Raw genomic sequence first — 27006 nt, forward strand, 5'->3', positions numbered from 1 at the left:
TCTGACTCCCTGGTTCAAGGGATCCTCCTGCCTCAGCTCTCGAGTAGCTGGGATTACAGGCCCACAACGCCACACCCAGCTAATTTTTGTATTTTTAGTACAGATGGGGTTTCACCATGTTGGCCAGGCTGGTCTTGAACTTCCGACCTCGTGATCCGCCTGCCTTGGCCTCCCAAAGTGCTGGGATTACAGGTGTGAGCCACTGTGCCTGGCCTATTTCTTTTTTCTTTTCTTTTCTTTTCTTTTGAGATGGAGTCTTGCCCAGGTTGGACTGCAATGGCGTGATCTCAGCTCACCGCAACCTCCACCTCCTGGGCTCAAGCGATTCTCCTGCCTCAGCCTCTCAAGTAGCTGGGATTACAGGCGCGTGAACCACCACGCCCAGCTAATTTTTGTATTTTTAGTAGAGACTGGGTTTCACCATTTGGGCCAGGCTGGTCTGGAACTCCCGACCTCAGGTGATCTGCCTGCCTCAGCCTCCCAAAGTGCTAGGATTACAGGGGTTACGCACCGCGCCTAGACTGTTTCTTTTGTTTCAAAAGTGATTTTTACCTCTCAAAAGTGATTTCTATAATGACACTGATGGAAAATTCCATCAAATAGCCATAACGCATGTCAAGCACTCTGCTCTGCATACCTTCTGTCACAGTCTAAGGATGAGAGAGGGGAGAGAGTTATCCTGGTTCTGGCTGTGTCCTCCCCATTTTGGCCATCTTATGAGCTCCTTATAGAGGTCTGAAATGATTTGGAGTCCAGAGTCCATGGCTCTCAGGATATGACTAGGGTGAGCAGGCAGTTGGGACCACCTTGACCTGCAGCCTCCTGGTCCTCAGTTCCTCGGGTATCCCACTCTGTTGGGGGCTTAGTGACCATGTTTGGGCTCCAGAGATTATTTTTTCCTTCCACTCCTATCCTTAGTTTGTTACTAACCAGGCGGGAGTACAGGTATGTGTCTCTGAAGACCCTGGCAGGCTCAGGGCTGTGTGACAGCTGACGACCAGGCTGCAGGGAACCAGGTCCCTTGGAGTCCTACTGCCTTCTTTTTTTTTTTTTTTTTTTTTTTTTTTTTGCGAGGCGGAGTCTCGCTTTTCGCCCAGGCTGGAGTGCAGTGGCACGATCTCAGCTCACGGGTTCACGCCATTCTCCTGCCTCCGCCTCCCGAGTAGCTGGGACTACAGGCGCCCGCCACCACGCCTGGATAATTTTTTGTATTTTTACTAGAGACGGGGTTTCACCGTGTTAGCCAGGATTATCTTGATCTCCTGACCTCGTGATCCGCCCGCCTCGGCCTCCCAAAGTGCTGGGATTACAGGCGTGAGCCACTGCAGCCGGCTACTGCCTTGTTACTGTCGCCATAGCCTGGACAAAATACGATTCTTCTGAGCCTTTTTTTTTTTTTTTAATACAGAGTTTCACTCTTGTTGCCTAGGCTGGAGTGCAATAGTGCGATCTCTGGTCACCGCAACCTCCGCCTCCCGGGTTCAAGCGATTCTCCTGCTTCAGTCTCCCGAGTAGCTGGGATTACTGACACGCGCCACCACGCCTGGCTAGTTTTGTATTTTTAGTAGAGACGGGGTTTCTCCATGTTGGTCAGGCTGGTCTCGAACTCCCGACCTCAGGTGACTCACCGGCCTCGGCCTCCCAAAGTGCTGGGATTAAAGGGGTGAGCCACCGAACCCAGCCCCTCTGAGCCTCTTGAATACAACTGGGGTCATGCCTGCTTTGCAGGTTTGTCTTAAGGATTAAAGCTGTTTGGGGAGTGTCTGGAGGAGGGTGAGTCTTGAGCCAACCCCTGCATCTCCCCTCCAGGGCCTCACGCTAATAAACCCCAAGTAAATGTGCACTTTGTCCGTCCTCTCGGAGCAGGTCTCCGGGCACTCCTGTGCCAAACCGATTTCCGCCCCCAAGGTCCTTCTCCTCTTAGAAATCCTGACGCAGCTCCTAGGTTCCTTCGCGGTGACAGCCACCCTTTTCTATTTGTACGTAGCTGTAGTGTTTTGTGGGTAGGTTCTCTGAACAACAAAGTGGAGCTTCTAAAGGCTGTTCTGTGGGGTCCACAGCCTCGCCACCCCCAGCCCCTGCAGCGGCTTCTGAATGAATGAAATAAGCGACGGCGCCCTCTCCACCACCCCACCCCCGCGAACTCGGCAGGCAGGGATCCCAGGCGCGGGTTCTGGCGGAGGCGGTCCCGCGAGGCGGGGGGACTTTTCTAGGCGAGGTGGGGGCCTTGGGACCACCTTTAGGGGCTTTTTCCCCATCCCCTGGCCCCAAATCGCAGCGTTTCGCCACACAGGGCCCGCAGGGGTCCAAGCCCCTCTTCCCCAGCTCGCGCGCTCAGGCCCCCGCCCGCCCCCGGCGGTGGCCCCGGACCCCGAGCGGAAGGTGGGGGGGTGTGCGGGGCCGGGAAGCGGGGAGCGCGGGCGGCGGAAGGTGGCGGGAGGGGGTGGGGGCTGGGAAGCAGGGTGCGCGGGCGGCGGGAGGGCCCGGGCGGGGCTGCGCGGTGGTCACGTGGGGCGGGGCCGGGAGGGTACTTAGGGCCGGGGCTGGCCCAGGCTACGGCGGCTGCAGGGTCTGGCAACCGCTCCGGCAACGCCACCCGCTCCGCTGCGCGCAGGCTGGGCTGCAGGCTCTCGGCTGCAGCGTTGGGTGAGTGCTGGGGACCCGGGGCCACCGCGGCGTAAGTGACCTTGGCGGGGACGGTGCTACCCGGCCGCCGAGACGGTTTCGTCTGCGCCCCCAGTCGGGCCCAGGCGCGGCCCCGCGGCGTCCCTGGGGGCCGGCGGGGAGCCGGGACCCTCAGGACTGTCCCTGACGGGCGGGCTGGGGTGGGAGTCCGCGCGCTCCGAAGCGTCGGCGAGAAAAGCAGAAAACAGCCCCGCCCGCCAGCCCTCTCTCCTCCGCTCCCCTCCCCGGGCTGTGCGCCGGACCCCGGCCCTCGGAGCGGGGACACGGCCAGGACCGCCGAGGGAGGCGCCTGCGAGGAAGAGCTCGGCCGAGTCCGGAGGCTGCTGCCTGGGACCGCGCTCCCAGCGCCTGGGCCTCGGTGTCTCCGGGCCAAACTGCCGACATAATCGCATCTGCCGGCATCTATTTTCGGTTTATTTCCCCGTCATTGCAAAGGATTTGCCTGGCCAACTTTCTGCGCAAGATCCCACGCAATTCCTGGGACCCCAGAAGACAGGTCCTGTTGAAGAACAGGGATCTGGCACTGGGTGGGCTGGGGAGGAACCCGCACGGTGTTGAATCCATAAACAGGAAGAGAAACCAAGCAGCGAAACCAAGAGGCGAATGGGCGATTGGATGCCGGTGGGGAGAAGGCCGGGGGCGCACCCTGCTCCTGGACTCCAGTAAAGGGAAGCCGGGTAGAGTCCCTGGGGCGCCACCTCCCCCTCGGTTAGTAGCCCTGGAGGCCGGGGGGAGTTGGCCTCTGGGGAGCAGTGGGTGCTGGGTGTGGGGCGTTGCAGGCAGGCTGGGGTGGGCGACCCAGGTGGAAATGAATTGCACTTGGCTTCCTGGTGGGCCTCTGTCACCTCCTTCCCAGGCGTTGAGAAAGCCAGCAGGCTGGCAAAGAAAAGGACCCTAGCGCAGGCCCCACACTCCTCCTCCTAACGGACGAGAGACCCCCAAACCCACTGGAGAAGTGACGCTGTGGGGTTCAAATGCAGACCTGTCACCTTTTTGTAGCCTGGAAAACCATCCCCACTGCCTCCCGCCGGAGGAGAGGATAGCTGAGATGCACTCTATTTGAATCCAAACGTTCAGGAACGTAAGGCGAAGAGGCCTAGGAGGGCGTTGGCTGGCTCTGTCTCTCAGGCTGGAGCACAATGGCGCGATCTCGGCTCACTACAACTTCCGCCTCCCAAATTCAAGCTATTCTCCTGCCTCAGCCTCCCCAGTAGCTGGGATTACAGGTGCCCGCCACCACGCCCAGCAAATTTTTGTATTTTTAGTAGAGATGGGGTTTCACCATGTTGACCAGGCAGATCTTGATCTCCTGACCTCAGGTGATCCGCCTGCCTCGGCCTCCCGGTGAGTCACGGTGCCTGGCCAAGAACTGTTTCTTGTTGGCTCTGGTGATGGTGACTTAGAACCCGCCAGCTCCTGGAGAAAGGGGCTGGGCCGCCCACCCTGTGTAGCTTTCCCAAAGACAGAGTCAAACGTCTCCTGGAGAACAGAGGCTTCCCTTCCTCTTTGGTCATTTGTCCTCTAGCTGGGGGTACCCCCTGGTGGAAAGGCACAGGTCCCTTGCTCCCCAGGTGGCAACGCAGGCCAGACACGGCCCTGGCACAGCTCTCACCCCAACAGCTCTCCTGGGTGTTGGCTCAGGACAGCCCTGTTTCCAACTGGTTAGGCGGTGAGGGGTGGCAGCCCTTTGGCTCCAGGTTGAAACTGCCCATGTGGTGCTGATTTAGCAGATTGGTGAGGCTCTTCTTGTAGGCAGGTTCTTTTCCTTCCCCAGCTGCTGGACCTGGGAGTTGGAAGAGAAGTTGCACCCATTTTAGGGGTAACAGATATTTTCTGTTGCTCTTGGTTGGATTGGGAAGTGAATTGAAGGGAGGTCACGTTTCAGGGGTGCCTTGGGATGTCTGTCAGTGATTTTCTTTTCTTTCTTAATTTCTTTTTCTTTTTTTTTTTTTTTTTTTTGAGACACACTCCCTCTGTCGCTCAGGCTGGAGTGCAGTGGTGCGATCTCAGCTCACTGCCACCTCCGCCTCTCATGTTCAAGCAATTCTCCTGTCTCAGCCTCCCTCCCAAGTAGCTGGGATTGCCAGTGCCCATCACCACAGCTGGCTTTTTTTTTTTTTTTTTTGTATTTTTGGTAGAGACGGGCTTTCACCATGTTAGCCAGGCTGGTTTTCGAACTCCTGATCTCAAGTGATCCGCCTCGGCCTCCCAAAGTGGTAGGATTACAGGCGTGAGCCAACGTGCGGTGGAGGGATAATTTTCTTAAATCTGGTAATGAGTTGTGGTTGTGTAGAGTAACATACCGTCCTTTCGAGATATGGACTGAAACATTGAGAGGGTGGAGTTACAGGTATGCCGATTCTTCTTTTCTCTCTCTTTTTTTTTTTTTTTGAGGTGGAGTCTCACTTTCCCACCCAGGCTGGAGTGCAGTGGCAAGATCTCAGCTCACTGCAACCTCCTCTTCCTGTGTGCAAGCCATTCTCCTGCGTCAGTCTCTCGACTAGCTGCGATTACAGGCATGCGCCTCCACACTCAGCTAATTTTTTTATTTTTACTAGAGATTTTTTGTCTCTACTAAAAAAAATCCAATGTAAAAAAATCCCAGTGTGGGGGTTTTGCCACATTGGCCAGGCTGGTCTCGAACTTCTGACCTCGTGATCCGCCCACCTCGGCCTCCCAAAGTGCTGGGATTACAGATATGAGCCACTGCACCCAGTCTGCTGCCTCTTTTCGATGGTCTGGCCTAAGGAAATTATTGGAAAAATGTGCAGTTGAGTGATATTTACTGGGCACTTCCACATGGTCCATGTAAAGGGAGATGGTTGGGGTGACAGGCATTTGAGTCTAGGGGAGGCATGTACAGATGGGCTGTGCCTCTGGGATATCAGGGTGGCAGGCAGCAGTCTCTACGTCTGGTCCCAGGCTGCCTGAGAAAGAGCGTGTGGGAGGCAAACCTTGCGCCTTGGCATGGTTGTTAATGTTTATATTTATCCTAGCTTCTGTGGGGTAGGAGGTTTAGGGATCAAATTCCACTCTGTGTTTAGACTTTTTTTTCTTTTTCTTGTTTTTGAGACAGAGTTTCACTCTGTCACCCAGGCTGGAATGCCGTGGCACAATCTCAGCTCACTGCAACCTCACCTCCCAGGTTCAAGCAATGTTCCTGCCTCAGCCTCCCGAGTAGCTGGGATTACAGGCACGCACCACCATGCCTGGCTAATTTTTGTATTTTTAGTAGAAACCTCAAATGATCTGCCCGCCTCGCCTCCCAAAGTGTTGGGATTACAGGTGTGAGTCACTGTGCCCAGCCATGTGTTTACACTTTTAACTAATCTCTTTTTTAGCTTCAAGCCTTATCCTCCGCCTCTATAGAACACTCCTGTGCCTGTTTCCTGGTCCTTCCAAGGGCCATTGTATTCCTTGTCTGCTGCCCCTCTTTTGGATTCTCCTGCACATTTTTTTGTTCATGCATTCATTCATTTATTGTTTGATTAATGACAGGGTCTTGCTTTGTCTCCCAGGCTGGTGTGCAGTGGTGCGACCACGGCTCACGGCAGCCTCAGCCACCCAGACGTAAGCGATCTGGTTCCCACCTCAGCCTCCCGAGTAGTAAGTAGCTGGGACCACAGGCGGTGCCCAGGTTTGTTTGTTGTTTTTTTTTTTTCGTTTGTAGAGACAGGGTCTCACTGCTGCCAGGACTGCTCTGAAACTCCTGCTTTCAAGTGATCCCCTTGCCTCCTCCCACTTAGGCGTTCCAAATGCTGGGATTACAAAGCATGAGTCACCTCCAGGCCTTTTTGTACTTTTAAAACTCTGCATCAGTGTATAAACAATGTTATTAAAGTTTATATGACTTCAGTTACACTACATGGATCCTTTTTCACTCACGGTTGTGAGATTTATTTCTGTTGCTACATCCAGTTCTAGTCCATTTGTGTTAAGTGCCCAGTGTGTTTATCTACTGAGGGACAGTTATGTTATTTCGTTTTCACTATTATCCCATGCTACAGTAAATATCCTGTGTCTCCCAGATACTTAGAAGAGTTCCTGCAGGGCACATGTGGGAGAGCTTGTTTCTGGGTCATGAGGTGTGTTCATCTTCCATCTTGGTAGATGCTGGCAAAGGGTTCTCCAGTGTGGTTGCATCAATTTACACGCCCAGCAGTGTGCAGAGTTCCTGTTCCTCACGTTTACCAACACTAGATACTACCAGACTTTGATTTTTGCCAATCTGATGGGTTTGAAGTGGTACCCTTGTTTTAATTTCATGACCAGAAATTCAAATTTAATCTTTGCCATAGGACAACAGTAACCCACTTATGCCAAGTGTTCCATTATTGGAACGCTAAGCATGTGGGAGTTTTTACATCATACTGCTCAAGGTCATCGCCAAGATCTGATGTTTTTACTCATGCAAAAATTTTAAAAATTGCAACCTCTGGCATAAATGGGTTGAGTGACACTTTTCCTGTTTTTATTGTTGGTCAGTGATGGCATATGTGCTGGTTTTTTGGTTTTTTTTTTTTTTTTTTTTTGAAACGGAGTCTCGCTGTGTCGCCAGGCTGGAGTGCAGTAGTGTAATCTTGGCTCACTGTAACCTCCGCCTTCCGGGTTCAAGCGATTCTCCTGCCTCCGCCCCCTGAGTAGCTGGGATTATAGGCGTGTGCCACCACGCCCAGCTAATTTTTGTATTTTTAGTAGAGACGGGGTGTCACTTTGTTTGTCGGGCTGGTGTTGAACTCCTGAGCTCATGATCTGCCCATCTTGGCTTCCCAAAGTGCTGAGATTACAGGCCTGAGCCACCGCTAGCCTATTTATTTTTTATTTTAAATTTTAATTTTCTAAATAGAGATGGGGTCACTATCCTGCCCAGGCTGGTCTTAATCTCCTGGGTTCAGTTGATCCTCCCACCTTGGCCTCCCGAAGTGTCAGAATTATAGATGTGAGCCACTGTGCCCAGCCCAGAACTGATGTTTTGTAAATGCTGGGTGCTGAGAAGTATGTGTGGCTGGCAGTCTTGACTGTGTTATCTGTCTTTACCAGGCCAGTAACTTCTTTGGTCTGGTCATCAAGATAGTCTAGCATCACCAGCAAGCATGCATGGAGGAAGATGGGCCCAAGATGGCCACGGGACCAGTAGAGAGCCCTGTAGAAGACATCTAGATATTCTGCCCTAAGAGCCCAGAGGGCCGGGCTGTCTCATGACCCTCTGACGTGCTGACCTGGACTCTGGCAGAATGTGCATACACACATAGTCACACAGCTTCCTGGCTTGCGCAAGTCCCAGGAGGGCGGTGCCAGCCCCAGGCTTTTCCCATTCGAGGGTTGGAAGCGTATCATCAAACCACATCAGAGTGCTGGGGGCCACCTGCCACGCATTCCCAACCCACTCAGCCTTCGTGGTGTTTGGGACATGCTTTGCTTTGGCAGTCAAGACAGCAGAACAAATCAACTTTTAAGGCCTTGTCACTGATAGTACAATTGCCATTATTTTTCATCCAAATTAGGATACTTCTGAAAATAGAAATGATGACTCTGGGACGCAAACGTTGGCTATCCTGTGTATAAGGAGATGGCTTTTCACGCTCCCAGTGACTGAGGAAGTTTCTCCCAGATGGCGCTGCTCTGAGCCTGGTGCAGGGTACGCACTTTCAAAAGAGTGTCTCCTTGCATCTTCCATCAGCCTTGTGAGATGAGTGTCTGTTCCCAGGGCCCCAAAGGAGGAAAACAGGACCTAGCTGGATCCAAGAGCCAGGCCTTTTTTTTTCTTTTTTGAGATGCAGTCTCACTGTGTCGCCCAGGCTGGAGTGCAGTGGCGTGATCTCGCTCACTGCAAACTCCGCCTCCCGGGTTCATGCCATTCTCCTGCCTCAGCCTCCCGAGTAGCTGGGACTACAGGTGCCCGCCACCATGCCTGGCTATTTTTTTGTATTTTTAGTAGAGACGGGGTTTCACTGTGTTATCCAGGATGGTCTCGATCTCCTGACCTCGTGATCTGCCCGCCTCAGCCTCTCAAAGTACTGGGATTACAGGCGTGAGCCACCATGCCCGGCCCAGAGCTAGGGCTTTCTGTGGCTGGCCTTCGTGTCAGCCTCAACTGCCCTGATGTTATCTCGCCTGCGGTTGAATTAGGGAACCGCCGTGTTCTGCAAGCTGGAGAGGCACGGAACACTAATCTCATTGCAATCTCAAAGGATCTCTAAAAGCTTTTATAAAGCAGGCCCAAGGTCCTTTGGTATCCGATGCAGACGCGGTGAATGCATTGGCTCTGTCAGCACCTGAGCAAGTCAGTAACAGAAATGGGGAGCAAAAGCTTTCAGAACTTTCTAGAATATTGACTAAATTGTCTTGTTTACAACCAACAACGACAACAAAAAATAACTGCTGAGAGCCTTCGTAGTGTCTGCTGTTTCAAGTGTACAGTAGTCATTTTGTCTGCAGGATGTGGGGTTGCTGTGGCTGACCTTGTACAATATTCCACTCATAGGTGTCTTCAGGCCTATGGAGAGCAGCTTGCCTGGGCTGGGCCTGCAGTACCTGGTTTGCATAGATGATTGGCAGGTGGGCAGCACGGGGAAGGACCTGTGAGTGGCCAACCTGGTTCAGGTGAGGGAGGTGGAGTGGGGCTTCTCTGCTTCCCCTGGTTCCCTGGAAGCCTCCAAGGCTGGTGAGCATCACTGCTGCCTCTGCACACCTGTGTGCTGGGTGGGCTTTCTGACAGGTTTTCAGTTGCTTGGGGGCTACGGCTGAATGGAGCCCCCTCCATGGGACAGATGGGCGGCTGGTGCCCGTTCATCAGGGGACTGATGAGACCGAGGTCTGAGAGCCCTTTGGATTTTGTTTTTGTCCTTAATTTAATTATAAGCCAAGAATCTACTAAACACGGTTCCATTAGGGGCAAAGACGTAACACATCAGAGGCCACAGCAAGGCTGTGATTCATACTCAAAAAGGAAAGGTCTCTGGGTCACAACAGAGCATAGTTGAGGTCAGCACACTCCCACCCAGTGCAGGGCTGCTCCAGCGTTGAGGTGTGTCTGGCAGGTTGAAGTAGGGGAAGATGAAACTCGCCGAAGTCTTGTTTTGTGGTTGCACTTAAGTGGTCAAAACTTCAGGAGCAACTGCCGTTATTAGCGGTGAGTGCCAAGACTAGTTTTTATAGAAGAGAAAGAAACAAAGTTCTCTGTGAAGGTCTTACTGAGCCTTCACAGTCTCCCCACCTTTCCACTGTTCCCCTGCTCTTAGCCACTCTGCTGGCCTATAAGGCACAGTCTTCATTTGTGGCTTCTGGCAAAATGTAAGCACTTGACTTTTTTGTTTTTGTTTTGTTTTGTTTTGTTTTGTTTTTTTGAGACGGAGTTTCCCTCTTGTTGCCCAAGGTGGAGTGCAATGGTGCGATCTCAGCACACTGCAGCCGCCGCCTCCTGGGTTCAAGCAATTGTCCTGCCTCAGCCTCCCAAGTAGTTGGGATTATAGGTGCACAACCACCACGCCCGGCTAATTTTTTGTATTTTTAGTAGAAATGGGATTTCACCATGTTAGCCAGGCTGGTCTCGAACTCCTGACCTCAGGTGATCCACCTCCTTGGCCTCCCAAAGTGCTGGGATTACAGGTGTGAGCCACTGTGCCTGGCCAACTTTCAATTCTTTAGAGCTGACTATGAGAGGAGCCAGCAGTATAGCCACAGCACCAACGAATGAGGAAGAGCAAAATACTGCATGACAGCTTTGCTAAGAATTCTTTCACTTTTTTTCTCTATCAGCCAGGAGCTAGCAACTTGGCTTATTTGGAAATTTTAAGTGTACATATCCTGTCTCCTTAAATCCTTTACAGATTTAAAGTGCAGTCTACCTGAGGGCTCTGTGACCATGTAAGAAAGCTTTTTCTTTCTTTTTTTTTCTCTGAGACAGAGTGTTGCTCTGTCGCCCAGGCTGGAGTGCAGTGGCGTGATCTCGGCTCACTGCAACCTCTGTCTCCTGGGTTCAAGCAATTTTCCTGCCTCAGCTTCCTGAGTAGCTGGGACTACAGGCACCACCACCATGCCCGGCTGAGTTTTGTATTTTTAGTAGAGACAGGGTTTCACCATGTTGGCCAGGCTGGTCTTGAACTCCTGACCTTGTGATCCACCTGCCTCAGCCTGCCAGAGTGCTGGGATTACATGCGTGAGCCATTGTGTCCGGCCTTTTTTTTTTTTTTTTTTTTTTTTTTTGAGACAGAGTCTTGCTCTGTTGCCCAGGCTGGAGTGCAGCGGTGTGACCTCAGCTTACTGCAACCTCCGCTTCCTGGATTCAAGTGATTCTCCTGCCTCAGCCTCCCAAGTAGGTGGGATTACAGGCACCCAGCACCGTGCCTGGCTAATTTTTGTGTTTTTAGTAGAGACAGGAGTTTCACCTTGTTTAGTAGAGACAGGAGTTTAGTAGAGACAGGCTGGTCTTGAACTCCTGACCTCAGGTGATCCGCCTGCCTTGACCTCCCAAAGCACTGGGATTACAGGCATGAGCCACTGTGCCCAGCCAGAAAGCCTTCTTTATTGAGCTTGGTGGCAGCCCAAAACTGATTCTTTAAGGGTGTCAGGACTTAACACCTCCTGTGACTTAGCAGCACCTCCTCTCCTTTGACTTTCATTCCACCTCCTTCCAGGATCCCAAGGTCCCTATTTGTCCTGGAAACGGCTTCAGGGTAGTCTAGGGTGCCGTTTGCCGGGGGAGGAAGGTGCTCTGGTTGATAGAGTCGCCTGGCCACACACTCTTTTTGGCACATAACAACATTCTACAGAGCCGGAGTGGAGCGTGCTTTCTCATAAGTGCTCTGCAGGTTTGGAGAGAGAGGATATGAGGAGCACCCTTTTCTGGTTTTTTTTTTTTAACCCAAAGATTAGCTTGGAAAAGGGGCAGAGGGGTGCACTGGAACTCAGGTCTGCCCAAGCAGCCCAGCAGACCAAGGTCTAGACATGACATCTGCTCGCAGCTGTTCTTCCACCAGCCCGCATCCTGGAAAGGGGTCTTGTGGCACACAAGAGTTCACATCCTTCCCTTGTGAAATAAGGACTTTGTGTTCATCATCTCTTGTAAGAAGCAGAGCAGAAAGCACAGAATTAAGAAATAAAAGGGAAGTGGGTGCCTATATAAAGGGAAGTGAAAATGGGTTGCTGTCCCATGCAAAGACCCTGGAAACCTGTTAACAGCTCAGCTTGTCACTTTCACCATCTGCATTTGTCCAGAGTGATTGAGATTTGCGTTGTTGTGGAGAGAAAGGTGCCTGTTGCACAATGGAGTGAGATTGCCACTGCTGTCAGAACCTCTGTGTTTGGCTTCACGCTTTTTGAGTTCTCAGCAGTCTCGGGACCCTCAAGAGTGGAAACATTTTTGGATGTTAAATGCTGGGGTTAATTGAAGTTAAGAGCTTGTTTTACTGGGCATGGTGGCTCACACCTATAATCCCAACACTTTGGGAGGCCAAGGCGGGCAGATCACTTGAGTCCAGGAGTTTGAGACCAGCCTGGGCAACATAGCAAAACCCCATCTCTACAAAAAATACAAAGCTGGGCGTAGTGGTGCATGCCTGTAGTCCCAGCTCCTTAGGAGGCTGAGGGGAGCAGATCTCTTGAGCCCAGGAGGCAGAGTTTGCAGTGAGCCATGATCGTGCCACTGCACTCCAGCCTGGGCAACAGAGTGAGATCCTGTCTTAAAACAAACAAACAAAACAAACTTGTTTTCATTTAGACTCTTCCTGGCGTTGGGGATCTATTGAAATAGGTTTAGTGTGAACTGAGAGCTAGAAGTGGTAGAGGAGAGAGGAGAGAGGGAGGGAACAGAGCCCACTGGAGCGACTGCCCTTCCTACCTTATCACTGCATGCCAGGCACGTGCCAGCGCTTCGGTCCTCCTCAGTCCATTCTTGACTGCCACCTGAGACAGGGTGGTTACTAGCTCCATTTTATAGGTGGTGAAACTGAGGCTTGGGGAAGGTCAGACCCCCAAGGGTGCCATTTAGTCAGTGGCAGAGCCAGATCCAAATGCAGGTCTCCTGACTCCAAGTGCAGGGCTCATTTTATTGTCTGATTGCAGCACGCTGGCGGCCCCTTGAGCCCCAACCTGGATACCATAGGGGAGGAGCAGAGAAGCCAGGAACACCACAGCCCTGGGCCAAGGTGCGGGGCTGAAAGAACTTCCCAGCGCTCAGCCTGGGACTAGTGGAATGGGCTGGGCCCTGGGGCTGGCAGCGGTGGCCCCGGGGAGCCTGGGAATGAGTAGGGAGCACAGGGAGGTGTGGGAGGGCCTGGGAACCATGAAAAGGAGGGCGGGTGCAGGGAAGTCGCCTGCTAGTGAAGTGGCGAGGGGGCCCTGTGGGACTCCAGGCAATGGCCGTGGCAGGTTGTCCTCCAGCAGTTGAGAGCCACTGGACATGGCAGCTGCCTGTGTTCTCAGCCACCACAGTAACCAAAGAAATCTTGGTTTTAAAATTCAAGTTGCCATGGAAACGCTCCCATCCTCGAGTTGGCTTATTATTTAAAATAACATCTCTACAGCACAAAGCCCCCGGGTACATCCGAGGACACTGCTGTCTGCCCACGAGACATGCTAACCTCACAGTGTGGAGGCTGTGTGGGTCACTGACACGCATGGCCACGTGAGACGCTGCCTCCCCACGAGTCACGGAAAAGGGGAAGATTATTAAGAAAGTCACTAGGGGCCAGGTCCACTGGCTCATGCCTGTAATCCTAGCACTTTGGGAAGCTGAGGCAGTCAGATCCCTTGAAGCCAGGAGTTCGAGACCAGCCTGGCCAACACAACGAAACACCGACTATACTACAAAAATTAGCCAAACGTGGTAGCACAGGCCTGTAATCCCAGCTACTCAGGAGGCCGAGGCACAAGAATCACTTGAACCTGGGAGGTAGAGGTTTCAATGAGCCAAGATTGCGCCACTGTACTCCAGCATGGGCCACAGAGCGAGACTCCCATCTCAAAGTCACTAGGGAGGAAGCCTCACTGGTGGGAAGGAAGACCAAATTGGAAATGCTCTGAGGAATCATTGAAACAAATGTCCTTTTATCAGTTTGGTGGCTCAGGGCCTTTAGTAATACCGCCAACTATTTTTCCTAGAAGAAACGAAACTGAAATAATAGGAACATACTCACTTTTTTTTTTTTTTCTTAAAAGTAAGGGTATGTTGTGAAAAAAAAGTCTCCCCACCGTAGTGACTGACTGCCGTACATCTTCCTTGGCATTTTGCGTGTAGTGGCAGGAGTGTTCCTACATGTGTAGATTGCTGAGAGCGTCAGACGCTTATGGTCCTCAGTCACCCACAGCTTGCTTTTTCCCCACTTAACACTGGGACTTGGGGCATTTTTACTTTGTTAGTACAATAGAATTCACTTCAAATAGTTGGTTTTTTACTTCTATTTTATTATTATTATTATTTTTAGATGAAGTCTCAATCTGTCGTCCAGGCTGGAGTGCAGTGGCGCAATCCCGGCTCAGTGCAACCTCTGCCTCCTGGGTTCAAGTGATTCTACTGCCTCAGCCTTCCGAGTAGCTGGGATTACAGGCGTGCACCACCACGCCTGGCTCATTTTTGTATTTTTAGTAGAGACAGGGTTTCACTATGTTGGCCAGGCTGGTCTTGAACTCCTGACCTCAGGTGATCCGCCCGCCTCGGCCTCCCAAAGTGCTGGGATTACAGGTGTGAGCCACTGCGCCTGGCCTATTTTTTTTTTTTTTTTTTTTTTGAGACGGAGTTTTGCTCTTGTCCAGGCTGGAGTGCAGTGGTGCGATCTCGGCTCACTGCAACCTTTGCTTCCTGAGTTCAAGTGATTCTCCCGCCTCAGCCTCCCAAGTAGCTGGGATTACAGGCATGTGCCACCACGCCTGGCTAAATTTTTGTATTTAGTAGATACAGGGTTTCACCACCTTAGTCAGGCTGGTCTCTAACTCCTGACCTCAGGTGATCCAACCACCTCGGCTACAGGCATGCGCCACCGTGCCCCACCAACTAGTTGCTTTTTTAATGGTTGCTTCATATTCTATTTAACCACTTACCATAATTTAACAGTTACTCTGTTATTGGATACTTGCTTCATTTCTGGTCTTTTTCTAATGCAAAAATTATTTAGCGAGCACCTGTGTGCATGTATCTTTGCATTTTGTGGGATACATTTTTAAATATCAGGTTGCCGAGTCCCAGGACATGCAGATTTAGAAACTGGTGGGCGTTGTTGGTTGATGTCTCGGTGGTTGTGCCCACCCACCCCAGGCACTCATTGTCATGCCTTCCGTTTCCCCACTTCCTAAGCCCTGCAAGAAGTGCCAAACTGTCCAGCCTTTGCCAATCTGATACATGCTGAATACCTCCTTGATTTTATCTGCATCTCCCTGAGGTTGAACTTACTTTATTTTATTTTATTTTATTTTTGAGGCAGAGTCTCACTCTGTCACCCAGGCAGGAATGCAGTGGTGAAATCTTGGCTCACTGCAATCTCCACCTCCTGGGTTCAAGTGAGTTGAAGCAATTCTCCTGTCTCGGCCTCCCAAGTAGCTGAGATTACAGGCACCTGCCACCACACCTGGCTAATTTTTGTATTTTTGGTAGAGACGGGGTTTCACCATGTTGGCCAGGCTGGTCTCAAACTCCTGACCTCAGGCGATCCACCTGCCTCAGCCTCCCAAAGTGCTGAGATTACGAGCTTGAGCCACCACGCCGGTTGAACTTATTTTTATCTGTGTTGGCCATTTGTAGTTTTTCTATTGTGCTGGTTCCATTTTTCTGACTTTGAAGAGCCTTTTGTGTATCAAGGAAACGAAGCCTAAAGTATATGTGAGTACTGCTTTGTCAGTTTTTGTTTTAAAGAGACTTTTCAGTGTAATGCAAGCATTTTCCCTTGAAGGCTGTGTTTCCTGTCAATCCTAAGCTTTCCTCCAGCATTACCTTTTTAAAAAACTTTATTTTCTATAGTGATGGGGTCTCACTATGTTGTCCAGGCTGGTCTTGAACTCCTGGCCTCAAGTGATCCACTTGCCTTGGCCTCCCAAAGTACTGGGATTATAGGCGTCAGCCACCGCACCCAGCCTGTTTTTCAAAGGGCATTGATTTTTTTCATAAAACTTTTTAAATTAAGATCTGTGGGCCCGGTGCGGTGGCTCACGCCTGTAATCCCAGCACTTTGGGAGGCTGAGTCAGGTGGATCACAAGGTCAGGCGTTCGAGACCAGCCTGGCCAAAATGGTGAAACCCTGTCTTTACTAAAAATATGAAAATTAGCTGGGCATGATGGCACATGCCTGTAATCCCGCTGCTTAGGAAGCTGAGGTAGGAGAATAGCTTGAACCCACGAGGCAGAGGTTGCAGTGAGCCGAGATCATGCCATTGCACTCCAGCCTGGGCGACAGAGTAAGACTCCGTGTCAAAAAAACAAAAAAATTCTGTGTTGCATGTGGTACTTTTTGTGTGTGAGGAGTCCAGTGTGACGATTCAGACTTCAGGCAGCCAGTTGTACAAGCACTGTCCTGTTTCCTCTCTGGCCTCACCTAGGTACGCTGATTCCTCCACGGAGGATGTGCTTCTGCGTGGTCCGTTGGGTGCTGTGCTGATGAGCATCACCCAGCATTTTATGACACATTTGCTGCCCCAGAGGGCTGGGCTCCCGTCAGAGCTCTTTTCCACTGGCTGGGTGCGGTGGCTCACATCTGTAATCCCAGCACTTTGGGAGGCTGAGGCCAGTGGATCACTTGAGGTCAGGAGTTCGAGACCAGCCTGGCTAACATGGTAAAACCCCATCTCTTCTAAAAATACAGAAATTATGTGCGTGTGGTGGCACACACCTGTAATCCCAGCTACTTGGGAGGCTAAGACGTAAGAATTGTTTGAACCTGGGAGGTGGAGGCTGCAGTGAGCCAAGATTGTGCCACTGTACCCCAGACTGGGTGACACGGGTGACAGAACAAGATCCTGTCTCAAAAAAAAAAAAAAAGCTTTTTTCCAGAGCCATCTTGCTGTCCTCATATATTTATTCTCCTAGATGAATTGTTGCTTAAGCAACAATGAAGTTTAAATTGTTCTTCAGATAGAATCCCCTAGGTGCCAGGCAGTTTGTTAAGCACTGACACCGCAGTCCTGTGACTTTCATGACGACCTGTGACCTGTGGGAGGTAGAACACCTCACCCCCCCGTGGAAGCCCCTGGAGTGAGGGACAGGAACCCCTGCCTCACCCAGCTCCCCGCGCCGCGGCTCTCCCCAGCCCTGGATGCAGGCGCCCAGGAGAAATGTATTGCTTTCGTTGAGCTGCTCGCTTAGGAGGGTGACTCAGAGTTCAAGCTGGAAAGCACTGCCTTGTGACTCATGAGCCAGTGCAAGATCAAACGGCTGGGGCATCGAGGTGAGAGTTTTCCTTCTCAGAAGCCTCATCTCCGCAGCCGGAAGCAGAGCCCTTGGCTGACTGGAAAAACCAGAGAGGCCCCAGGAGTGGGTGGATGGCCAGCCCAGCCCCACCTCTCAGCCTCCACCTTGACCAGCCCACACCGAGCTTGTTTGTCTGTGTCCTGTCGAAACTAGGACTCCTGGATTGTAACTTTTCTTACATTTCCCTGTCCCCTGGGTCCTCCACTTAGGGTGTAATCACACAGACAGGCTCTTCACTGTTTCGTATCACTCACTTTGGAAAGTCTCTCAAGCTGTTCTACAAATCCATGCAAAGGCCGTTTAAAAATAGCAGAGAAGGCCCTGGACTCGGTCTCGTCCAGCACAGCCCCTTGGCTCTCTCTCCAGGCTCTGGCCGCCTGGCCCCCGGGGACCCACACGAGGTCATGGCATGCTGCAGGCACCGGGGCAGGGGGGCGGGGATCCCATGGACACCTCAGCTCCTTAGAGTTCTCCGCCAGGGCCAGGACGAGCGCGGGGGTCCCCACTGATGCCCAAGACGGTGCCCCTGTGTGTGTGAGCCCTCGACCCACATAACAGAGAGGTGTCCTGATGCCCTCTGTCCTCTCCAGGTGGATCTAGGATCCGGCTTCCAACATGTGGCAGCTCTGGGCCTCCCTATGCTGCCTGCTGGTGTTGGCCAATGCCCGGAGCAGGCCCTCTTTCCATCCCCTGTCGGATGAGCTGGTCAACTACGTCAACAAACGGAACACCACGTGGCAGGTAGGCTGTGGGGCTGCGTCCTTTGTATGTCCCCTCCCAGGTCGGTCTGTGCACACTGACTCCAGGAATGGGAAGCCGGCCTTCACTGTGGCCCACAGAACATTGTCCTGGACTGTTGAAAAATGGCCCTCACCCTGAGTCATGTCGGCTGTGGACCACGCCTCCGTCCTCTGTCCCATACCCCACGTGTGTGCATGAGTGTGTGTGCATGTGTATGAATATATGGTTGTGTGCACGTGGAGGTGTGTGGGGGAGTACGTGAGCTTCGGAAGTGTTCAAAACCAGCTAGCCCCTGTGACGCCCGCCGTGGCATAGTGGCAGTATATCAGTCCCGCCCCTGATTCCCTTTGTCTCTGCCCAGCCCTGACCCTCGGACTGAGAACCAAGAATGAGGAGTGAACCATGTTGAGGGCTGGAAAGGGTCTCTGATTGTCAGCAAATGGGAGCAGATCAGGGGAGACACCCACTCTGCCCGTGTGTCACTCTGGGCTGTTCCCCAGTGCCCCCCAACCCTTGGGACCTTGAATTGGGTAGGGCCTCTGGTTTTCCCTGGGTTGGGCTTCATGTGTGGGCAGCGTGCCCATCCACCGCTATCCCGGGAGACCCTTCAGTCAGTGGGTGACTCTCTTCCAGGCCGGGCACAACTTCTACAACGTGGACATGAGCTACTTGAAGAGGCTGTGTGGTACCTTCCTGGGTGGGCCCAAGCCACCCCAGAGGTGAGTGCCTGCTCCTCCGCACCGCTGTAATGTGAGTGGCGGGCGTTGGTTTGGGGCAGTGGGAAGTGGGAGAGTGAAGGCCTCTCTGGCGTCCGCAGGGCTCATGCCGCCCAGGGCTGCCGACCCCGCTTGAGGTACAGTACTTGTTTCATTTTTGTATTACTTACTCTTTGTATTTTATTTTTTCCTTCTCAAGTTATTAGTAGAGAAGATGCTGGTGCTTTTTGTTTGTTTGTTTTTGAGAGAGTCTCACTCTGTCACCCAGGCTGAAGTGCAGTGGCATGATCTTGGCTCACTGCAACCTCTGCCTCCCGGGTTCAAGCGATTCTCATGCCACAGCCTCCTGAGTAGCTGGGGCTACAGGCTTGCACCACCGTGCCTGGCTAATAATTGTATTTTTAGTAGAGACTGGGTTTCGCCATGCTGGCCAGGCTCGTCTCGAACTCCTGGCCTCAGCAAGTCATCTGCCCACCTCGGCATCCCAGAGTGCTGGGATTACAGGCATGAGCCACCCCCAGTGTTTTCTATTGTGCTTCTCCAAGGTGTCTCAGCCGCAGGTGTGACAGACAAGGTCTGGGTCTCCACTATGTGGGCAGACTCAATCTTGAGTAATTTAAGGGAAATCTAAGAAAAGCCAGATGAGGCCAAGTATGGTGGCTCACGCCTGTAATCCCAGCACTTTGGGATGCCAAGGCAAGCGGATCACCTGAGGTCAGGAGTTCGAGACCAGTCTGACCAACATGATGAAACCCAGTCTCTACTAAAAATACAAAAATTTGCCAGGCGTGGTGGCGGGCGCCTGTAATCCCAGCTACTCGGGAGGCTGAGGCTAGAGAATCGCATGAACCCAGGAGGCAGAGGTTGCGGTGAGCTGAGATCATGCCACGTCCCACGTGAGGATGGGGTAGTTAAGTTGCACGACACTGCCTTCTGCACAATGGGGATGATATGAGAAATGATGAGAGGATGCTGGGCAGAGGTTGAGGCAGGAGAGCAGGGCAAGAAACACTATCTGGACTGAATAAACTTATTTAAAAATGAGTTTATAATTTGTGGATAAATTCATTTTAAAAAATCCATTACATAAGCCTAGAAAGAAGCGTACAATATCACAAGTCAGGCCAGGTGTGGTGGATCATGCCTGTAATCCCAGCACTTTGGGAGGGCAAGGCGGGCAGATCATTTGAAGCCAGGAGTTTAAGACCAGCCTGGCCAGCATGGTGAAACCCTGTCTTTACTAAAAATACAAAAATTAGCCGGGTTTGGTGGTGCATGCCTGTAATCCCAGCTACTCAGGAGGCTGAGGCACGAGAATCGCTTGAACTCAGGAGGCAGAGGTTGCAGTGGGCAGAGATCTCACCACTGCACTCCAGCCTGGATGACACAGTGAAATTCTGTCCACTCCCACCCTCCCGTCCCACCCAAAAAAAAAAATCAAAAGGTGCATTGAGCAACAGCATTTCCTTTTTTATGAAATTACCAAGGACACCCGTCTGCAGCCTTCTTCTGCATGTCTTGTGCTCATTTCCTTGTTAGGGGAGTGTGGCCCAGCCAAAGTGGCCTTTGCAGGGATTGGGGAGGGAGTTGTGGGATCAGAGCTTGTAATGAAGACCTTCCTTTATCCAGAGTTATGTTTACCGAGGACCTGAAGCTGCCTGAAAGCTTCGATGCACGGGAACAATGGCCACAGTGTCCCACCATCAAAGAGATCAGAGACCAGGGCTCCTGTGGCTCCTGCTGGGTAAGGCCCTGCTGGCTGGCGGGGAAGCGCTGGAGAGAAAGTGGGAGCAACACTGGAGAGTCTTGGGGGATTCGGGGTGGGGACAACTCTGACAAGGCAAGTTATAGAAACTTTGAGTCCCAGTTTCCATCAGTACAAAAATCACAATCCCTCTGGCCGTGAATGATGGCAAGGATTAGGCGGAGTGGCGGGCAGAGCATCCAGCAGATTGCAAGTCCACGTGTACAGGTGGGGAAGCAGCTCCCTTCCCCTGACACGCTGCCCCGTCCGCAAATACCAGGAGCTCTCACTGCTACTCTGCTTCAAGAAAGCATCCCTGTAGTGTCAGTGAGCTGTCTTAATTTTGTCATTTAATTGTGGTAAAATACACCTAACAGAAATGTAATAATCTTAGCAATTTTCTTTTGTTTTCTTTTTCTTTTTTTTTTGGAGATGGAGTCTTGCTGTGTCACCCAGGCTGGAGTGCAGTGGTGGGATATTGGCTCACTGCAACCTCTGCCTCCTGGGTTCAAGCAGTTCTCCTGCCTCAGTCTCCCCAGTAGCTAAGACTACAGGCATGTGCCACCACACCCAGCTAATTTTTGTATTTTTAGTAGAGATGGGGTTTTGCCATGTTGGACAGCCTGGTCTCAAACGCCTCACCTGTTGATCTGCCCTCCTCGGCCTCGCAAAATGCTGGGATTACAGGCGTGAGCCACCGTGCCCAGCAACTATTTTCAAGTATACAGTTCTGTAGCATTAAGTACATTCACAGTGTTGCTCAGCCATCACCACCATCTGTCCCCCGAACTCTTTTTCACCTTGCAAGACAGAAACTGTGTCCCCATTAACACCAATATTCTAGCCCCTGGTAACCCCCACTCTACTTTCTGTCTCTATGAATTTGACTCCTAGGGACCTCATACAAGTGGATCACAACAGTATTTATTTTCTGGGTGAGCTGTGTTTTTTGTTAAGAAAAAAACACAGCCAGGTGCGGTAGCTCACGCCAGTAATCTCAACACTTTGGGAGGCTGAGGCGGGCGGATCACCTGAGGTCAGGAGTTTGAGACCAACTTGGCCAACATGGTGAAACCCTGTCTCTACTAAAAAGACAAAACTTAGCTGGGCATGGTGGCAAGCACCTATAATCCCAGCTACTATGGAGGCTAAGGCAGGAGAATTGCTTGAACCCAGGAGGCGTAGGTTGCAGTGAGCTGAGATTGCGCCACTGCATTCCAGCCTGGGCAACAAAAGTGAAACTCCGCCTCCAGAAAAAAAAAAAACCACACACACACATACAAACTAATAATACACATTTTACAGATGTCAGAAATGAACCGAGTTCCCAGGTGGAGGTTCTCGGTGGTGCTTCTCTTGCTTTAACAACTGAGTTGGGCAGATGTTGAGGCAGGAGAGTGGGGCAAGTGGCTCATCACGCCTCTAATCCCAGCACTTTGGGAGGCCAAGGTGGGCAAATCACTTGAACCCAGGAGTTCAAGACCAGTCTGGCCAACATAGCAAGACCCCATTTCTACCAAAGAAAATAAAAGCTGAGTTTGAGCCCCAGGAGCCTCCCCTGGTGTTGAGAGATCAGTTGCCTACAAGGTCTGAGGTGCCCCTGTGGCCCTTTGAGGGGACTGCTGCAGAGGGCCCAGCCCGGACATGGCAGCCTCACCTGGTGGGGCTCGTTCCTGCAGGCCTTCGGGGCTGTGGAAGCCATCTCTGACCGGATCTGCATCCACACCAATGCGCACGTCAGCGTGGAGGTGTCGGCGGAGGACCTGCTCACCTGCTGTGGCAGCATGTGTGGGGACGGGTGAGTCAGGCTGTGCTTCCACAGCGGGTTTAGTGCTGAGAGACCCTGGGCCCCAGCTTCTCAGTGGTGGGGGCTTTGCGGACTTCCTGGGACTGCTGCGAGTCAGAAGTGTTTCGGGGAGACTCCGAGAGTCTGGCAGGCAGGGCCTGGCAAGGCTGCTGCTTCCTGGGAGGTGCCTGAACCAAGGCTGGCCCCGCAGAGCTGTCTGAGGGGTGGCGTCCCAGCAAAACAGACAGTCTCAGAAAATGTGGAATGTCTGGCCCCTGGTCTGGTTTGTGTCATCCCGTGTTCCTTTTTCCTGCTTGGGGAAGCAGTTTGGGGCATTTCCTTATGTGTAGTTAGCGGGGATGGCGCCACCTTAACAACAAGGTGGTGGCACAGAACTTTCTGCTCCAGCTGCCTGCAGCCTCGCCTTGGTTCTGCGGTAGTGGTGTTCACTGGCGGCTGCAGCTCCGAAATGCCTGAGGGCTTAAAAAAATGCATGGGCTTCTCCCCAAACTAGTTAAATGGGAATCACTGGCGATTCTCATTTCAGAGAACTGGTGGTTTTTTTAAGTACCTTAGGGAAGTTTAGCGTCTGCTCAGTTGAGAATCAGCGTTCTACCCGGAAGGGCACTCGTAGCCTGGTCTGGTATGGACATGAACAGGAGAGTCTCCTGTCTTCTCCCTGATCTTTGTGGGCAGGGGTGGGGCTGGCGGTTACTTCTTGCAAGCTGTGCTTATCTAGGGAGCGTCCCTTGGAGGGTCTGGGGTCTGGGAGGTCTGCTCGCACCACTTGCTGCAGCTGGGGGTGGGTCCACGAGTGGCCTTGGGCACTTGGGTAGCACACAGTGGTCTGGAGAGCTGGTGGTGCTTCACTCAGAGGTTTTCAGTAGAGGCTGTCTTTTCAGCTGTAATGGTGGCTATCCTGCTGAAGCTTGGAACTTCTGGACAAGAAAAGGCCTGGTTTCTGGTGGCCTCTATGAATCCCATGTAGGTAAGTGTGTCCCCTCGGCCACTTTCTGGCCAGATGGATTGTTTGAGCAGTTAACGATCATGGCTTTATTTGCCTTTATAAACTGGGGGTTGAGACAGAGGGGACAGTGAGAGGTGCTAGCCAGGTGCACAGGCCTCTGGCAGGACCTGCCTGGCGTCCATGCTGCAGGCACGAGGCTTGCCTTGCCCCAGGTCTGCCTCGCCCAGCTGGGTTTTCTCCGTGGGGGCTGTAGGTTGACTCCGCTTTCTCCCGGGTCCCATCAGGGTGCAGACCGTACTCCATCCCTCCCTGTGAGCACCACGTCAACGGCTCCCGGCCCCCATGCACGGGGGAGGGAGACACCCCCAAGTGTAGCAAGATCTGTGAGCCTGGCTACAGCCCGACCTACAAACAGGACAAGCACTACGGTAAGGGGCCTGGGGCCTGGCCACGGCGCACGTGGAGGCTGGGGACCTGCTGCATCCCTCCTCACGCTGCAGCGAAGAGGTCAGGGCTGAGGAGCCTTGGGGTCCTGGAACTCTAGAATAGAGGAGGGGGAGTGATGCCCTCTTGCTAGAAGCAGCACACTCTCCACTTTCTGCCTATTCCACCCTGAAACTCAGCCTCAGCCTTTCCAAACTGGAAGGGACCAAAGCCTTCCTTTTGCAAGGGAGTGGCGTGTCCTGGAGTCTTGAGGTATCCTGGCCTCTTCCGGGGCCTCGTGCTCATTGCTCCCTTCTCCCATTTCTGAGCTTCCAGCCCCAGCCCTGTCCTTAGTTCTTCAGGGGAGCCTTCCTTGAGCTCTCCTGGCGGGGCAAGTCTCCTTAGATGCAGTCTTCCCCTGGAGGCCACCAGAAGTCAGTGACTGGCTGACAGTGGCATGGCACGAGGCACTGTCACTGCCCTCCCCAATCCCGAGCTCGGTTCATTTTCCAGGATACAATTCCTACAGCGTCTCCAATAGCGAGAAGGACATCATGGCCGAGATCTACAAAAACGGCCCCGTGGAGGGAGCTTTCTCTGTGTATTCGGACTTCCTGCTGTACAAGTCAGGTGTGTGCTGATGGCTGACGGCAATAGAGGGTGGGGGTCGGGAGGGGAGCCTGGGTGCCAGGATGGTTCATATTGACCAATAGGGCTTGACTGGGCAGGCAGGGGAGGGGCTGGGGAAGAGGGCTGTGTGGGGCCTTCCATATAGGCTCACTCCTCTGTGGACCAGCCTGGCACTTGACTGTCTTTGTCCAGGTGTTGTGCCAACACACAGAATTCCAGAGGCCTCTCCCAGAGCCTCTGGGCTAGTTCCTTCCCATCCATTAGAGTCCACCTCATACATGTTCTTTGTGGGAACGCCCCTCTCCCTGGTGGCTGGCCACGCCTGCCCTCGCCTTCATGGCTTTGCATTGCTTTACCAGCATGTTTCTGTTATAATGGCAGGCCGTTCGTGTCTGCACTGGGTGACACATTTTCTTCATCTTTGTGTTTGCAAAGGCCTAGATCGTGCCTCACACCAGTGGATGAACACACAGGGAGCACCTTGCCCTTGGTAGTGCCATAGGGACTCGAACCAAGGAATCTGGACAGTCCCCATCCCCAAGTCCTGTCTTAGAAATCCCTTGCTCCAGATGAACAGTCTTTGCTGACTGCATATATCCCATTAATATTTTGCTAGATTGGAAACTCCAAAGCTCTCAGCTCTTGTAAAACAACAGTTTGACAAAGGAAGATGATTCTGGCAAGAAAAAGCTTCTGTAAAGATGGCACTTCTTAGCATAGTCCTCGCCCATATTATTTCCGCACCAAAGGAGAGCCTGGTTGGGCAGCCCTGAGCCCCTTAGCCAGTATCTTTCCCATCAGCTAGCATTAGCTGCCACCAGTCCTCCCTTCTCCTCCCTCACCTCTTCAGGGTGTACCTGGAGCAGCTATTAAAACTCTTTAAGCCGTGTAACGCTTTTGACAAACCCTTACTTACATGGAATCCCAGTATATAGAACAGATGAATCAGTCATCTAGCATTAAATGTTTTATAAATTAGAATGTATTAGAAATTCTATTTTTAAAGCCAACCAACAAGCACATTTTGTAGGAATCTATTTCAATATTTACTCAACAAATTTGAGTGTGTTGGGCCTTCAAAAATATATTTAATTCCCCAGTATTGTGGGACCCCCTGGAGCCTCCTGGTGGAGCAGCAGGTTCTCTCTGGAAGTTGTTTCTCCTACCCGGAGCGTGACCAGCTGAGTTAGGGGTGTGCTGTGGGGCGTGGGACAGTGGCCTGGTCTCGGTCTCAGCCAGTTCTTCCCTTCTCAGGAGTGTACCAACACGTCACCGGAGAGATGATGGGCGGCCATGCCATCCGCATCCTGGGCTGGGGAGTGGAGAATGGCACACCCTACTGGCTGGTTGCCAACTCCTGGAACACTGACTGGGGTGACAATGGTGAGTGGCGGCCCCCTTCCTGCCAAGAACAGTGAATTGTGAGCCACACCCAGTGGCCATCTCGGCTTTCTCTGTTCTACCCACTGCACAGCCTCAAACCCTGGACCTACGGCCAACGGCCAGGCTGTGAGCTCCTCCTAAATGCCAGGCACTCAGGAGTTCCCTTTTGCTGTGAGGGCAGACTCTGAGCAGCTTCAGAGCCAACGCCTTCAACAGTTCCCACAGCATCGCGCCAGATACCGTGATGGGGAGGGTGACCGGACAGGGTGCTTGCCAGTGGAGGTGTGCCCCACAGCTCCAGAAGCCTCGTGGTGTTGAGGGCTGTGCTAGTGGGCCAACAGCAGGAGCGGCCAGAGATTAGTGACTTACAGGTCCTTTAGGGATGAGTCTAACTATATTGATTGACCCTTGTCACACTTTAAAAGCACCTTACTTTTTATTCCCAGGCTTCTTTAAAATACTCAGAGGACAGGATCACTGTGGCATCGAATCAGAAGTGGTGGCTGGAATTCCACGCACCGATCAGTACTGGGAAAAGATCTAATCTGCCTTGGGCCTGTCGTGCCAGTCCTGGGGGCGAGATGGGGGTAGAAATGCATTTTATTCTTTGAATTCACGTAAGATAGAAGTTTTAGACAGGGTCTGAAGGACTAGATTGGCCAAACATCAGACCTGTCTTCCAAGGAGACCAAGTCCTGGCTACATCCCAGCCTGTGGTTACAGTGCAGACAGGCCATGTGAGCCACCGCTGCCAGCACAGGGCGTCCTTCCCCTTGTAGACTAGTGCCGTAGGGAGTGCCTGCTGCCCCAGCTGACTGTGGCCCCCTCCGTGATCCATCCATCACCAGGGAGCAAGACAGAGACCCAGGAATGGAAAGCGGAGTTCCTAACAGGATGAAAGTTCCCCCATCAGTTCCCCCAGTACCTCCAAGCAAGTAGCTTTCCACATTTGTCACAAAAATCAGAGGAGAGATGGTGTTGGGAGCCCTTTGGAGAACGCCAGTCTCCCAGGCCCCCTGCATCTGTCGAGTTTGCAATGTCACAACCTCTTTGATCTTGTGCTCAGCATGATTCTTTAATAGAAGTTTTATTTTTTCGTGCACTCTGCTAATCATGTGGGTGAGCCAGTGGAACAGCTGGGCGACCTGTGCTAGTTTTACAGATTGCCTCCTAATGACGCGGCTCAAAAGGAAACCAAGTGGTCAGGAGTTGTTTCTGACCCACTGATCTCTACTACCACAAGGAAAATAGTTTAGGAGAAACCAGCTTTTACTGTTTTTTAAAAATTACAGCTTCACCCTGTCAAGTTAACAAGGAATGCCTGTGCCAATAAAAGGTTTCTCCAACTTGAAGTCTACTCTGATGGGATCTCACATCCTTTGTCACTGCCTATAGACTTGTAGCTGCTGTCTCTCTTTGTCCCTGCAGAGAATCACGTCCTGGAACTGCATGTTCTTGCGACTTCATCTTAACTTCTCGCTGCCCCAGCCATGTTTTCAACCATGGCATCCCTCCCTCTTAGTTCCCTGTCATCCTCCT

At 52.2% G+C, this 27006-nt stretch overlaps 1 protein-coding gene across 43 annotated transcripts; it reads left to right on the plus strand.

Moving 5' to 3' along the window:
* Positions 1-2480: 2480 nt before the first annotated feature.
* On the plus strand, positions 2481-26819 carry CTSB (cathepsin B). Of its 43 annotated transcripts, XM_063709025.1 has the most exons (15): positions 2523-2646; positions 6204-6291; positions 8190-8323; positions 9170-9243; positions 12748-12830; positions 16210-16443; positions 17668-17818; positions 18452-18537; positions 20164-20278; positions 21958-22076; positions 22967-23052; positions 23316-23459; positions 23968-24084; positions 25339-25467; positions 25914-26819. In XM_063709025.1, exons 7-15 carry the CDS (start codon positions 17693-17695, stop codon positions 26009-26011), a joined length of 1020 nt encoding a protein of 339 aa, XP_063565095.1. In that variant the 5' UTR covers positions 2523-2646; positions 6204-6291; positions 8190-8323; positions 9170-9243; positions 12748-12830; positions 16210-16443; positions 17668-17692; the 3' UTR covers positions 26012-26819. The 43 variants fall into 43 exon arrangements, with proteins under 43 accessions (XP_055205011.2, XP_004046705.4, XP_055205006.2 ...); XM_055349036.2 differs by lacking the exon at positions 16210-16443 and having other exon boundaries at positions 2481-2646; XM_063709031.1 differs by lacking the exon at positions 16210-16443 and having other exon boundaries at positions 6204-6322; positions 9170-9288.
* The last annotated feature ends 187 nt before the right edge of the window (positions 26820-27006 follow it).

Source organism: Gorilla gorilla, chromosome 7 (assembly GCF_029281585.2).
Source record: "Gorilla gorilla gorilla isolate KB3781 chromosome 7, NHGRI_mGorGor1-v2.1_pri, whole genome shotgun sequence".
NCBI classification, from domain to species: domain Eukaryota; kingdom Metazoa; phylum Chordata; class Mammalia; order Primates; family Hominidae; genus Gorilla; species Gorilla gorilla.